Source organism: Tribolium madens, unplaced genomic scaffold (assembly GCF_015345945.1).
Source record: "Tribolium madens isolate multiple individuals breed KSU strain unplaced genomic scaffold, Tmad_KSU_1.1 Scaffold_2;HRSCAF=44;Tcas5.2_LGX, whole genome shotgun sequence".
In the NCBI taxonomy this organism is placed as follows: Eukaryota; Metazoa; Arthropoda; class Insecta; order Coleoptera; family Tenebrionidae; genus Tribolium; species Tribolium madens.
The window spans coordinates 240,370-254,850 of record NW_025400995.1 but is presented as its reverse complement, the minus strand read 5'-3'; the positions used below and the strand labels follow the sequence as shown (position 1 = coordinate 254,850).

The following is a 14,481-nucleotide window of genomic DNA, read 5'->3' as shown; positions in this document are numbered from 1 at the left end:
GGAAAAATGGCGGATCCGCCTATCGGTGTATTGAAAGCGTTAAAAAGGCAGTATTTTTGAACTTTTATTACAAATGACAGAATACAACAAAATTCGAACGAAAATGATCAGTCTTCTAACAGTAAAGATACATGATTGGAATAAATCATTGTTCATTAATCCATTCGCAGCTGAGTGCTGCTGAAGCAGTATATCTCAAACTTGGATCAGGTTCGATTAAATATTCAATAAAGCTGGCAAACGGTATCGCATCGAGACGTTTCCATTTGTACTTATCAACAAGAACATCTTCAATTTTCCAAATCTTCAGCTGACTTTCTTCAATGTGTCTCAATTTACCGTTAGAAAAAAACGTATCGGATTTGGTACCCCTCTTGGTTATATATGTGGGAATGCCGCCGAGGACTTCCCATATTAAAGTAATGTGGTCCACATCCAAAGAGAAGTTATTATACATTTTAGGATAGAACAAGAATTCTCCTGTCGCCAATTCGAACGCGAGACAACCAACCGACCAAACATCGGCGGGACAGTCGTAACCCGCATCCAAGATCACTTCTAATGCGCGGTATTGCCGAGTTTGAATGGTCGAATTATACTTATTATTCTAAAATAAAAGAAAAATACATTTTGTATCTTGACAATGTTACTAAGTATAACTTACAACCCAGGTTGCATTTCCCATATCGCCAATCTTGACTTCAATATTTGCGTCGATCCACATTGGTCCCTTCAGTTTAGGCTCAGCATGTTTCCTTCGGAAACTAACAATTTCTGATAGAAACGGATCTTGGGGATAAGACCGTGTACGCAAAAGTTGGACTCTTTCATATTCCTCGAGGTCTTTACAATAAGGCTGGACATCAGGCCAACGATTTGAGGTAACTGAAACATCACTTAAGTCAATAACTCGTAATTAGTTAAGTTAAATAAGTACCGTATGTTTTCGGAGGAACTATTCCTAATTCACTGAATCTTTTCGCAGTATTTACCATTTGACGAATATACGGTTCTTTGGCTTTAATTAAGATATTTTCCGGTTTTAAGTCAGTATGGATTATGCCGCATTCTTCGTGTAAATATTGTAGACCTTGAAGAACCTTAAATTTCACAATTATTATTGTTACACAATTTGTGTGTGTTTTTTTTACTTGTTTTATTATTCTTCGAACTCCAGGAAGTTGTATGCCTCTATATTCGCTTTGTTTTATTAAATGTAGTAATGATGGTCCCATCACTTCTAAGACAATGGCAGTGTGATTGCCATTAATACTTTGACAAGAAAAAAAGTCAAACATTTGTACTATATTCTTAAAACCGTTATGACCAGGATTTGCCAAATTCGTACAATCTAACAATTTTATTTCATCTTGGGCTAACGCTCTTAACTTTGACTGGGATTTCGACATTTTAATAGCCACAAAGTCGTTATTTCTGAAAATCAAAAAAAGTGAATAAAAGAATAATATCAATTTAAATACGTACATTTTATTTTGACAAAGCCAAACTGTTGAAAACTGCCCGTAGCCCAATTTTCGACAAACTTCGTATTTGTTGTCTAGGATATCTCCTTCGGAAATGGGCATATAGCCCCCGATATTGTAACTTGTGGGGTCTTCTTGGGACGAACTGCAGTTATTTTCACTTGCGACAATCTGGTTTAAGTCATCTTCATTCATGTCTTCTACATTTTTCGATGGTGTGCTATAAAATGGAGGGCAAGAATATGAAATGTATCGTCGAATAAGTGGCACTAGTAGTAATATTTGTTCGATTTCGCTTTGATCCATGCTTGAAGCATCATCTCCGTCGTCTTTGAATAAATTCGTAACTTTATAACTGATGAAAAACAGAACTGGTAACAAGATATGATTAAGCATTGCCACACATAGAGTTATGATACGCCAGTTTGCGGAGTCATTTTCATAACGTAAATTTAATCCACTTCGAATCGTCTCATTCGCATAACATACAAGGTGTTGTTCCATTTTGAATTGAAATTTCGCGGTTTGCCGTCAGGGATTTCAATTCAATTCCTTAAACTTAAAAATAATTACGTCACCGGTGTTTGGCAAACGCACAAAATTAAAATTGTACCGATCTGGGTTTTATTTTTAGGCAATAGATTTGGCAGTTGAATTATTTAAGCTCTGAATCTGTCACAAAATTCGCTGCACCACTTATTTTGACATTATCACAAACGACACTTGATTACTTGATTTTGACTTAAGTCAAATCAACCCTTTCTCGAAATTCAGTTACACTTTAAATCGTAACGGTTTTTTTGGTTAAATTTCAAAGTGATTTTATTATAGTGCGGAACCAAACTCGCACAAACAACCGGACGGGTCACAGAAAAATACTTGAAACCTTCCCAATATCTGAAAGAGGTATTAACGCGGTATTTTATATTTTTCTTAAGGGCTGATTATTTATTTTTATCACTTGGAACACACACTGACTGCGTAACCTAGTTTTTTCAACTTTAGGGTGCAAAAATTGAGGGCGGGGGCGCTTTTGATTGACATTAATGACGTAATCAAAACAGGTTGCCAATTTAGCAATAAAAAAATTAATCAAATTATTCATTTTTATATGGAATATTTATGTTTATGAATTATTGTTTTTTATTTTTTGCCAAATTATAATTTTTGGCACCATAATAAAAAAAGCAAAAATATGTGCGTCAATACTAGAAACTGACCTGGCATTATTTCGACATAAATATATACAAAAATCTAAATTTAGATAACGGTGTGCCAATTTTATCAATAATACATTTTAAATATATAATTTTGGTTTGACCCACAACTTTCTATACAGGGTGTTAATATTTGCTCGCAATCCACAAACACTCTGTATAACGATGGTAGAAAAATTATACTTTGTTGTTTCTAACTTTTTGGTTGAAATAAAAATAAATAAATAACGTAATGAATGGCTCTGTTTATTTATTTGATTTGCATAATAAAGAATTTCAAATTAATTAATATTATACATACATGTGAAGTTAGCTGATGGTGGTTGGTGGGACTGTTATTTTTTAACATTTTTGGTGTGACAGCAGTGTCAATATTTTTGAGTCATTTTGTTTGTTATTAGTTTGCAATTAATTAATGGGGTGTACGAACAGAATGGGTAAAATAATAGTTGAATTATCAAAATTATTTCAAAACATTTTTGAAGTGAATGTAACCTCAAATGTTTTTTTTATTTATTTGTTGCCTGCCAACAAAACAAAGAATTTTGTAATGAAAATGTTTTACTACCGATCAAAAAAATAAATAAATTAGAGTAGGCGTCGATTAAATTCTACAGTTGGCAACACATTGGCTGGGAATTTGGGCTGGAAATTTTCCACATGAAAGTGAAAATGACCATTCACCGTTTTCGTCTTGTACAGCAATAACAATTTTCTGTTCTAAAGTGAATTATTTTACTCAAAACTTGTCAAAGTTTCCTCTGTCATTTGATGTCAAAAATCTTTAATCACCGCCTACTCTAATTTATTTTTTTTTGATCGCACGGTAGTTTTACACGTTTAAGGTTTTAGTTATAGTGTCTTACTGCAAAACATTGGTACGTACAATTTCTTTTTAATTTTCAGCTGATATTTTTTAAAGTAAATTTATTTCACATATAGACTAGAATAGTAGGTATATCTCAAAAAATATTTACTTATTATTGAGCATTTACTCTCTAACCACTATTACATTATTACAATATTTACATATAGCTTCATTACTGTTTTATGTTAATAATATAAATAGCTATAGTGCTATACGCTATAGGGGACCTTTTGGCCGTGTGTGGGGCAATCGATTGTCATATTTTGTTGCATTGTTTACGTCATATTGATGTGGGTGTGCAATGCATTTATTGTCAATATTAACTTACAAAGAGGAAGATTCGTGAGCATAGAAGGATTCTTTTTGCCTCGTCGGTGGCGATAGAGACAACGAAAGGTAGTCAAGGCGATTAGTTTCAAGTTCACGGAATTGATGTCGAGTTCTGAACTCATCACACTCTCCATAATCTCTAGGTTGATAATGTTCGGACGGAATTTGGTGTTTGTATCTCCACGCGTGTTCGTCAAGATGCGAATAGTGCCGTGAGGAGTAGGACTCGTAGTCTTTGCATTCGTTTTTGAAGGCGTTCTTTTTACCATAAGTGAGGAATAGTCGTCCTTCGTCCACCAGCGATACAGGCCGAGACCTGAGGTGGATGGTGTCCAGTGAGGAGTGAATTTCGGAATGGGTTTTCTCCTCGCCGCCGCTGTTCGACCTTGAAAGCCCACTAGCTCGAGATGTCGTCTGAAAACTGTGGGGCACCTCTGGAGCCAGGTTGAAGCCTGAAGGGAGCGCGAACTCACGAAGGGTTCTTTTGCACAGAACTTGCTCACACCTGACGGGACCTCATGCGATTCACTCATAATGGTAGAGGCGGATTTGCTGGTGATATGTATCGGCCCGCGACATGGGGATTACGGCTTCCAGTACTTCACTAATCATTCGGCTGGGAGCCGACACAAGCGCATGTGCGACCTGGAGAAACCGTTCGATAATCGACCCGAAATACGGAAATTAAACTGATTACTTTACTGAAACCACAACTGTCTTCACCCTCTGCAAATCCCGATTTTTTAACCCGATTACCAGGACCACACTTTCTTACCCGATATGCGAACACCGCCCTTTTTTCGCATCGACTATCCAACGCAATTTTATAACATCGGTCTACACCCACATCAATTTCGACCAAATACCTCAATGATATCAATGTTGATAAAAAACTGTAATTGAAATAAATAGACAATAAAACTTGTGACATAATAATATGATTACCAAATTAACCTGCAATGTTTAACTTGTTTCTAAGATACGTCAAAATATAGTATTTTAAGTGGTTTTATGCAACATTATGGTGGAGGCGCCGGGTTAGTTGATACCAAATAGCAATTTATTTAAAACAGTTTGAAATAACAAATGTGGAGCTTAAATTTGTTTAATTATTTAATTATAAAAGAAAATAAGATTGAGTAATTGCTTGATACAAGCTGATGAAAACGTCACAGCAACCTTACCATATATTATTTTAGTGTTTTTTTTTATTAATTTTGGGTTTTTATAATAGCGGTTTACGTAACAAATAGTGGAGGTGCCGGATTGGTTAATAATTTTTTACGGGAGATTTTACAATTCAAATTTTTGGAGAATTTGTCAACAAATTGTTATACAGTAAAACCTCTCAAGAACGGACACCGATGAATCTTAAATTGTCCGTTGTGGAGAGGTGTCTCTTAATGGGAGATGTGCAAAATTTATAAAAAAAAATTGAAAAGCTTTTTTGTCCAAATTACAAAATAAATTAACAAAAATACAAAAATTGAGAAATTAAAAGCATTACAAAAAAATCACAGAGAAACATTTTTATTTGAAAAAAAAAATTGTTAATTTTTGTTTATTTAGACCAAAAGTTCTTTTGATTATGGTTTTGAAGTTCATTACTTTAACTAACAAGTTTTTCTTGGGGTTATTTTGTATTCTGCATTTACTGATAAAATTATTATTTTTTTATGTATATTACTTATTATTGAAGTGGGTAAGTACGTGGTAATGAAACAAAAACATTTAGCTGTACACTACTGGTTGCATATTTGAAGACTAAATGGCAGCTCGATTTTATTTTACACGGTCGTAACCGTGAGATCGACAGTTTTTATTATTTTAATATTTTTTTAATAATTTACGTCGTTATCTCGTACAAATTAAAATTGTATGAATCTCCGCACAAGAAGCCGCTTATAGGAAAGAGATATCTATTCGTATTTTTTTATTTTTTGTAGGTTTGTGCTTTATTTGGTATATGCAATTAATTATACACAAATTTGTAAATTTAGTTATTTATGGCGTTTTTTTACTCACATATGCTTTATCATGGCGGTTTCTGGCTTAATTTTTTGTTACCACAAGCAATTTAATTTTTTTTAAACCTAAGCTTCTGATGCTTAACAAGAACCACAATCAAAGGCGTCATTTGAAATTTTCTTGAAGGGGGGGGAGGGGGGAGGGGGGGGCAATAAAGTTAATTTATTAGCATACGAGTAAGCTTTTAAAATTAATAAATAGAGTATATAATTTATTCATTCAAACAATATAAAAATAAAAACAGTAATTTAATTAACACAAAAGGTTAATTTATTATCTAGATGGGTAATGACGCCCTTGACCACAATTGTGTTTTTTTGTTTAATATTTTGTGGCCACGAGCAATTTTCGTTTCATTTTTGTTACCACAAGCAATTTATTATTTTTGTTTTTAAGTCAAGTTAAGTTTCTGATGCTTAACAACTTTTTAACAAAAACCACAATCAAGGGCGTCATTTAAAATTTTCTTGAGGGGGGGCAATAAGTTAATTGATTAGCACACAAGTAAGCTTTAATTTTTTTTAACTGCATATAATTTATTCATTCAAACAATATAAAAATAAAAACAGAAATTTAATTTACACAAAGGGTCAATTTATTATCTAGATGGGTACTGACGCCCCTAACCACAATTGTGTTTTTTTTCAATTTTTTGTGGCCACGAGCAATTTTTGCTACCACAAGTAATTTATTATTATTTGTTTTTAAGCCAAGTTAAGTTTCTGATGTTTAACAAATTTGTAATAAAGACCACAAGCAGTTTTTTGATCAACTTCTAGAGAAATCTAGTGGAAATAACCAAAGGTTGGTAATACTAGAGGAATTCTCGTGAGCGTGAATTCTCGCCCGCGCAGTAGATCCAAAAAAAATAAAATGAGATTGACACAGTTGATAAAATTTGTATATTTTGTAAAATATGTGATATAAACGAAACTTGTTAGTTAAAATGCAAGCAAAAAAGCGCTATTTACTCTTATTCGTGTCATGTGCGTTTCTAGCGTATTGGTATTTTGGTGGTTACCGCTTGAAAAGCAGCAAGATTATAATGGACGATCATTTGCCTGTGTTTGTTAATTTAGATCAAGTTTATACAGGAAGTATCCAAAGGCAGCGTGAAATTTCGCCAATCAGTAACAATAAATTGTGTAGCATGGAAAACTGTTTTGATTTCGGTAGATGTCAACGAGGTTTTCGAGTGTACGTGTATCCTCCTAATGATAATAGTACGCCTAGTCCGTCCTACCAAAAACTGCTCAATGTTTTAATGGAATCGCGATATTACACTGCCGACCCTAGACTAGCTTGCTTATTTGTTCTAAGCATAGACACTCTTGACAGAGACCGCCTCAGTGCTGACTATGTCAGGAACATGCAGTCGCGTTTGCAGCATTTGCCACATTGGAACAATGGCCTCAATCACGTCATTTTCAACTTGTACTCAGGCACTTGGCCTAACTACACCGAAAACAATCTTGATTTCGATTACGGAATGGCCATTCTCGCAAAAGCGAGCATGTCAGAGAGTCACATGAGGACAGGCTTTGACATTAGCATTCCCTTATTTCACAAAGTCCACCCTGAGAAAGGGGGCGAAGCTGGATCAGTACTAGCCAACAGTTTGCCCCTACAAAAGAACTACTTACTGGCTTTTAAAGGAAAAAGATATGTGCATGGAATTGGCTCAGATACAAGAAATTCCTTGTATCACTTACACAACAGAAAAGATATGATTATGGTCACGACATGCCGCCATGGCAAAAGCTGGAAGGATATGAAAGACGAACGCTGTGACCAAGATAACAAAGAATATGACAAATACGACTATGAAGTCTTACTACAAAATTCCACGTTTTGTTTGGTTCCTAGAGGGAGGCGATTGGGGTCGTTTAGATTTTTAGAAGCTTTACAAGCTGGTTGTATACCAGTCTTATTGTCAAATGGTTGGGCTTTGCCATTTGCTCAAAAAATTGATTGGAGTAAAGCTGCTATATGGGCCGATGAAAGACTACTCCTTCAAGTAAAATCAATTCATTCATCAGTATTCAAAATAAGAGTCATTGACAATTCTAGGTACCTTACGTAGTACGTTCATTATCACCATCAAAAATTCTACAATTACGTCAACAAACACAAGTTTTGTGGGATAGGTATTTTTCGTCAATTGAAAAAATTGTCTACACAACGTTAGAAGTACGTTTTTTCTCGTTAATATTGTCTTTAATGTGTTTTTTTTAAGATCATACGTGAGCGTTTACCTTATGAACCATTTAGAGATGCCACTGTTTGGAATACACTACCTGGGGCTTTAGTTACGTTGCCAAGTTTTTCGGATCACCCGAAAAGTTTTCCATTCCAGATAGAATATAGTGATGTTGATGGCTTCACTGCTATTATTTATTGCCAACTAGGACTGCCGCTAACACCATCAGCCCCCCTATACAGGCTTGTTACTAATATCGCTCGAAGTAAATATGTCTCAAAAGTAATTTTTTATTTGAATTTTATTAATTCAAGTAATTGATCAAATCGTAGATAATCGTAGTGTGGTCGAATGATAAGCGTCCCCCCAGCAAGTCGCGCTGGCCTTTATTACCCCACAATATCAGTTTGCACGTGATTCAACCTGAAGGTGAGCCTACGAAGCCCAGCATTTCACAGCGGTTTTATCCACACCCCCAAATCGACACGGCAGCTGTGCTATCACTAGACGAAGATTCTGTTCTTACAACTGACGAAGTGGATTTTGCTTACATCGTTTGGAAGAAATTCCCGGATCGGGTCGTGGGATACCCTGCAAGGTCCCATTATTGGGACGACTCGAAATCAACATGGGGCTACACCTCAAAATGGACAAATGATTATTCTATTGTTTTAACAGGGGCAGCTTTCTATCATCGTTATTACAATGTTTTGTATACAGAATGGTTGAGTCCGCTCTTGCACAAGACTGTGGAGCAGAGCCAGAATTGCGAGGACATTTTGATGAATTTTTTGGTCAGTCATGTGACGCGACGGCCGCCTATCAAAGTGACGCAACGGAAACAGTACAAAGAACAACCGACTATCGGAAGTTGGTCGCCGTGGAATGATCCTGATCATTTTATCCAAAGACAGACTTGCCTGAATACCTTTGCTGCAGTGTTTGGTTATATGCCATTACTTCGATCCAATCTGCGATTGGATCCAGTGTTATTTAAAGATACTGTTGCTAATAAAAGGAAAAAGTACAGAAAAATTGAATTGGTGGGCAGTTAGTCCACGTTTTTGTTGTCTTTTTAACGATTGCTTAATTCTGTACTTTCCCGATATTCGGAAACGTATACTTTATATCCATGTATCTTCATGTTTTTACGTGCAATGTTTTATTTTTATCTTGATCAAATTTCAATGCATATCCTATTATCAGTGCTGAAACTTAAAACTTCTTTTATATTTTTACAAATACGTTTTTATATAAAAAACAATATCTTAAGGTATAGGGTTATATACTGTAGTTAAAACTAAATATTGTTTTTATCAGTTAATATTTTATAATCAAATGATTCATTTTATACATCGTGACTTTGTAAAATTCGATCAGTTACAAAAAAATATATTCCACAAATAAAAATATTAAAACTACTACCGTGTTTCTCTGCGGAAAAAGTTCTATTTTGTTCAAAATCTCGTTCTAAATAAAAATTATCTCTTGTTTCTACGGCTGAAATAAATACATACTTTGTTGTGAATAATTATTTATTAAAAACAAGTGGTGTAATTTTGAAACGAATGCAAACACAACAAGCAAAATTCTAAATGGGTGCATATTAACAAGTCCAACATTATTATTGATTTATTATAAGTACTTGTCTATACAGTATTCACATCTGTTGCATTTTTGCTTGGTTATATAATCTGATTACAATATCGACTTGAAATATACATTTTTTTATTTTACTCTGAGGTGGACTAAGCAATGAAGAATTCCGTCGTACTGGGCACAGTTGCTACATTTATTTAACAATTTTATGATGTATAACAATTAGAATACAGGATAAATATGCCTAATACACATAAGCTACATTTTAGTACTATGACATTAATATTTGAAACAAATTAAACAATAAAAAAATATAAACCATTTGCAACACTGAACAAAATTAAATCGTCACTTCGAAAATTAGATAACAGTCAATTTTTAAAATTCGCTTCTAAAGCAGCAAAAGAGTCATTAACAAAAAATATTTTATTTATTATTAAAATATGTACTTATATATTTAGAGAAGTCATGTCATTCTCTTACATGTTGACAATATTACTTCACAGAATTTTGTGATGTAATTTTTGTAAGAAGCTGACATGAATAATAATATAAATAAATAACAACAGCTACAAATAGAGTGTTTGAATGATTATTTACACAAGTACCTAATGCTAAAAGAATGATTTGAAACAGCCTCCATAGCAAATGCACACAATTTTATTACATTTATTAATGTGATAATAATTATTGTATTTTGCAAGATATTTCAGGTGTAGGACCCCCCCCCCCAAGAGTAAATATCACAAAATTACATAAAATAATACACTTATTAATCAAAGTTGGGACACATAAATATTTGAAAACATTTCTGTCTACTGAGTTAACCCAACTGTGACGATGTAATGACTAGACAATTTAAGTTTAACGGAATGTAAATCAGTCAATCCGATATGAATAGAAGCCCAAAAATAATAGGGAATACTGCTCTTACTTTAGATCCGTTCCATCCTTTAGCATTTCTTCGATTTCTTCAATTTCCTGCTCCCAAATATCCCTCTTATTGTTGGGTTCTTGTTCGGCAACTACTTCATAGTCGTGTAGTTCTGCCACCAACTCTCGTTCCCATTCTTCTATGTGAAAAACATTGGGGATAAGGATAGGCACAAAATAAAAACACAAAAATAATGTTGTGTTACTGTTTGAGCAATAAACCAGATGCTCAGAGTGTTAGTTTCCTGTTTCTAAAGTGTCAAATCTGAGCAACTGGTGGGTCCACACCATTAAAATTTTGAACCTCTTTAAACGTAACTAACAGTAATAAAGTGTATTCTTATCGATCTTCATACAGCATTTTTTCTAGTTAAAACACCTTTCCAGTATTGTCTTTAGTAAGCAACTCAAACTGTGTCCTTGACCGTAATTTTAGGAAGACACATATATTAATACCGACAATTACATTGCCAAAATACACCACATTTACAAGAGATTTAAAATTTGTCAACAAAAATTACTCAAGTGACACAGTCTAGCCAACATATTGTGGTTTTTTTTTTGTTTTTTTTTTTTCTTTTTTGGAGAATAATGTTCCACAAATTGCGCGCAAATATGCTAAAATTTATTGCATATATGCCCATCTAAATTAATTACAACCGTATGATCAGATAACTGTAGCTCAGTTCAGTTGGCTGTGGCTGTGATTAACACAAGTCGGCTCTTTAAGTAGATTTTAATTTGACATTTGGAATCGAACTTTTGTTGATCACGGACAACCAAAGGATCATGCGGTACATAACAGATTCAAATTTAGACCATTTCCAAATGTACAATGTCAATAAAAAACGACTTTTTTAATACGTTAAGTATGTAATTGTTTAACAAAACATATATCAACTCATAAAAACAAATTTGGAAAAGACTGGATTCAAAGGAGAAATAAGAAAAAAGGAGTTACAGTATAGATGGATAATGGAAGCTACAGTTGACGCCGTTCTTCTTAAGCTGCGACAAAATCAAACAGGAAACTAACCACAGCTTTGATATTGGTATAAAATTAAGTCGATATAAATTCAGTGAAAAACTACAACAAAAGCAAACACTATCTTACCCTTTGGTTGTGGTACAATAACAGTTTTCATCATGCGTTCAGCAACTTCAACAAAATCTTCACTGCTAGCCTGCAAACTATCTGACACAAACTCCTCCATCTCGTCATCTGAACTAGCTACCTCCCAATAAAATAAATAAAACTCAAAATAAAACAACTACTTCTACTATTTCAAGCAACGAAAGCTAAAAAAATTTAATAGCAAATCTCACCTATAGGTTGATCAGAAGTAATAGGTTGTGACTGACTGTCGCCATCACGAGACATGGATGACAATTCATTCGCCTGACAAATTAGACTAACACGGTAGAAATAATTCCTCCAAAAATTCTCTTCATTTATTCTAAAAACAAAATAATTTAGATAATCAATATTGTCGAGTTTGTTAACTTACACTTTAGGCACAAGTTCGTATCGCATCTTCTCCAAATTAGGGTCCTTTTCCATTATAGCCATAGCAACGGGGTAAGACACCTCATAGTCAAACTGGAAGTCAATTCCAGCAGGGGGACTACGAAGGAAATTTTTTTTGTCGGTTGAAAGACTGAGGCACTCTTCTTTAAGTGCCTCTTCATTGGAACAACCAACCCAAGGCGGAAGAGCAGTTGCAGTGTTACTAGCCTGGCCCTTCATAAACGCCTCTTGTTCCTTATTAAATTCCCCAAGGAGACTCTAAAAAAAAAACATTTACAATACTAAGACAACACAAGTAGAAAGACATACATTTTTTTCTACAGTTTCTTTAATTTTCGCACTCGCTTCGCTCACGGTCTTGCCTGCTTTATTCACAGCCGAGTACAAGAAAGAACCAAAAGATTTTGCCCCGGCCAAAGCTTTGCTTTGAACTGTTATAAAAAATTCAGTCAGATTGGAGGAAAAATATTAATGGAAGTGTTACCGTTCCCGAATTGACCTTCCTTTTCTTCAGTTGGTGATTCAGCAATTGATTGTGGTCCAGAATCGGCGCCTCCAGTGGCACTATTCAAAAAAAAATAATAGGTAGGAAAAAACACAGAAATAACTTACACCATTTCATGTTTTACATTATTTATTACGAAATAATAGCAAAAAATGTTTGAAAAACCGTAATTAACAAATAAATGTCAAAATAATCGTTTAAATGAAAAAATAATCAATTACTCACTTCTTTGACAATCCCTCCAATGGTTGACTAGAAATTTTTTATTTTTACATTGTGAAAGATGAAAAAATCGAAAATTACATGCTTTTATGATAATTTCACGAAACAGGATAACACATTCTAAAGAGTATTCCTTACTTGTATTTTTTTCATTAAAATCATTCATTTGCCATTTATTTGCTAATATCAATTTTTTAACAAATAAACATTTTTTGTTGTTATTTCTAAATTTATCTTATTTGTATAAGTCTTTTAATAAGAGTTCTCGAAATAATATTATTAAATACGCTAATTAACATCATATGAATTCCAAAAGTTGATCAAATTGTGTTTTCATAAATTCTGAATCGTATTTCCATTGTTGTATGTATTAATTATTGGAAAATTTGTACCTGGATATAAAAAAGTATATGATGTATAAAAAAACTACGGTGAAAATTTTAATTTCTCTTATTTTCCGAAAAAAAAAAGAAAAATAAGTGTTTTTGTTTTAATTGCCTCAGTTGTGAAATTGTAGATCCTCAAGAAAGAAATGTAATAATAATGCAAAAAATTTAAAAAACTTGATAAAGAACAGTCACTAGAAGGGTAGTAAAATTGAACATTAAAAAACGGTTTTAAGGAATGCACAAGATATAATAATTGATAAAAAATGGCAAAAATTTGACGTACTTAAGTGTCATGAATTTTTATGTTAATACTTGTACCAATATTTTAACATATATTTTGTTAGTGAACTAGTTTTTTGTGGTGGTTTTTCAGTTTTTTTTTCCTGATGATGAAAGCGGGTTTTGTAAATTTTGAATAATTTGTAAAATGGTTATGAAATGTGGAATACCTCGAGTTGTCGTCATCGTCCTTATGTTGGGGCGAGCCTTTAGTGGTCTCTGCAGACGCTGGTGTGTCGCCTTCTTCAGCAGAGGGTTGTTCTTCTGCACCTTCTTCTCCTTTCCTCAACTTGGGAATGCTCGAACCCAACCAGCCCCCAATCCCCTCAATCTGCGACTTAACATTGGTCAACATATCGAGTTTGCTACCCCCAATGGGCTTCGTGGGGCTGGGAAGAAAGTCAAGTTATCACATCGGAATAATTAGCATAGCATATAGTGATCGATATACCAATCGCGTTAAAAACGAGTACCTCACCTTGCATCTTTCTTCTCTTGATTAATGACCACATCGCCTTCTTCAGTTGGAGTGGGCACTTTTTCCTCCTGCTCTCCTTTGGCAGAACCCATCCAAGAGGTGACCTGGTTTGTAAGCCCCGTGAACATTTTCGCTCTCTTTGGTGTCTACTAGATGCAGCGATTGAACAATGGACCACTGGAGTCTTCTTTCAACTGATTAAAGCGCAAACGAACACATATTTTCTTCGATTGAACGGTTTTTAAGACCCGAAACTCTTTTACGATGTATATTTGATATTCTTATTCTTACTCACTTTTCACTTCGGGCTTTTCCTATCGGCAACCATCGCTTTCCCGATTGCCCTTTCGATGCGCACGCATTCCTTCATAAACGGCGCCGCGTATCAAATCAAAAGGTCGAATGTCAAAAGTACTGATTT

The 14,481-nt window shown here is 34.2% G+C and overlaps 3 protein-coding genes across 10 annotated transcripts; 1 reads left to right on the top strand and 2 right to left on the bottom strand.

Annotated features, from left to right (window-relative positions):
- Positions 1-44: 44 nt before the first annotated feature.
- On the bottom strand, positions 45-4,483 carry LOC123006368 (SRSF protein kinase 1-like). 3 transcript variants are annotated; one of them, XM_044400798.1, is made up of 6 exons: positions 3,898-4,483; positions 1,486-1,704; positions 1,152-1,434; positions 938-1,100; positions 665-885; positions 45-607 (listed from the first exon to the last, which is right to left on the bottom strand). In XM_044400798.1, exons 2-6 carry the CDS (start codon positions 1,677-1,679, stop codon positions 146-148), a joined length of 1,323 nt encoding a protein of 440 aa, XP_044256733.1. In that variant the 5' UTR covers positions 1,680-1,704; positions 3,898-4,483; the 3' UTR covers positions 45-145. The 3 variants fall into 3 exon arrangements, with proteins under 3 accessions (XP_044256733.1, XP_044256731.1, XP_044256732.1); XM_044400796.1 differs by lacking the exon at positions 3,898-4,483 and adding an exon at positions 2,098-2,486 and having other exon boundaries at positions 1,486-2,042; XM_044400797.1 differs by lacking the exon at positions 3,898-4,483 and having other exon boundaries at positions 1,486-2,486.
- Positions 4,484-6,769: 2,286 nt separating this feature from the next.
- On the top strand, positions 6,770-9,548 carry LOC123006387 (exostosin-1). Its single transcript, XM_044400824.1, has 4 exons — positions 6,770-7,944; positions 7,998-8,117; positions 8,164-8,409; positions 8,460-9,548. The coding sequence occupies exons 1-4, from the start codon at positions 6,874-6,876 to the stop codon at positions 9,180-9,182; spliced, it is 2,160 nt and encodes a 719-aa protein (XP_044256759.1). The 5' UTR covers positions 6,770-6,873; the 3' UTR covers positions 9,183-9,548.
- A 199-nt stretch (positions 9,549-9,747) lies between these two features.
- LOC123006388 (synapse-associated protein of 47 kDa) lies at positions 9,748-14,403 on the bottom strand. 6 transcript variants are annotated; one of them, XM_044400825.1, is made up of 8 exons: positions 14,061-14,403; positions 13,753-13,971; positions 12,672-12,751; positions 12,497-12,618; positions 12,168-12,445; positions 11,986-12,116; positions 11,774-11,890; positions 9,748-10,799 (listed from the first exon to the last, which is right to left on the bottom strand). In XM_044400825.1, the coding sequence occupies exons 1-8, from the start codon at positions 14,186-14,188 to the stop codon at positions 10,657-10,659; spliced, it is 1,218 nt and encodes a 405-aa protein (XP_044256760.1). In that variant the 5' UTR covers positions 14,189-14,403; the 3' UTR covers positions 9,748-10,656. The 6 variants fall into 6 exon arrangements, with proteins under 6 accessions (XP_044256760.1, XP_044256761.1, XP_044256762.1 ...); XM_044400826.1 differs by having other exon boundaries at positions 9,748-10,796; XM_044400829.1 differs by having other exon boundaries at positions 10,660-11,667.
- Positions 14,404-14,481: the final 78 nt, after the last annotated feature.

Bases quoted from the DNA above. Each gene is read 5' to 3' on its own strand.
- LOC123006368 (XM_044400797.1), bottom strand. From the start codon at position 1,988: ATGGAACAACACCTTGTATGTTATGCGAATGAGACGATTCGAAGTGGA. The intron at 1,101-1,151 runs GTAAAAAAAACA...GTGAAATTTAAG, and splicing joins TTCGAAGAATAATAAAACAA to GTTCTTCAAGGTCTACAATA. The intron at 608-664 runs GTAAGTTATACT...CTTTTATTTTAG, and splicing joins TGGGAAATGCAACCTGGGTT to AATAATAAGTATAATTCGAC.
- LOC123006387 (XM_044400824.1), top strand. From the start codon at position 6,874: ATGCAAGCAAAAAAGCGCTATTTACTCTTATTCGTGTCATGTGCGTTT. The intron at 7,945-7,997 runs GTAAAATCAATT...TGACAATTCTAG, and splicing joins ATGAAAGACTACTCCTTCAA to GTACCTTACGTAGTACGTTC. The intron at 8,118-8,163 runs GTACGTTTTTTC...GTTTTTTTTAAG, and splicing joins TTGTCTACACAACGTTAGAA to ATCATACGTGAGCGTTTACC.
- LOC123006388 (XM_044400825.1), bottom strand. From the start codon at position 14,188: ATGTTCACGGGGCTTACAAACCAGGTCACCTCTTGGATGGGTTCTGCC. The intron at 12,446-12,496 runs GTATGTCTTTCT...TTTTTTTTTTAG, and splicing joins AAGAAACTGTAGAAAAAAAT to AGTCTCCTTGGGGAATTTAA. The intron at 12,117-12,167 runs GTAAGTTAACAA...TTTTGTTTTTAG, and splicing joins TACGAACTTGTGCCTAAAGT to AATAAATGAAGAGAATTTTT.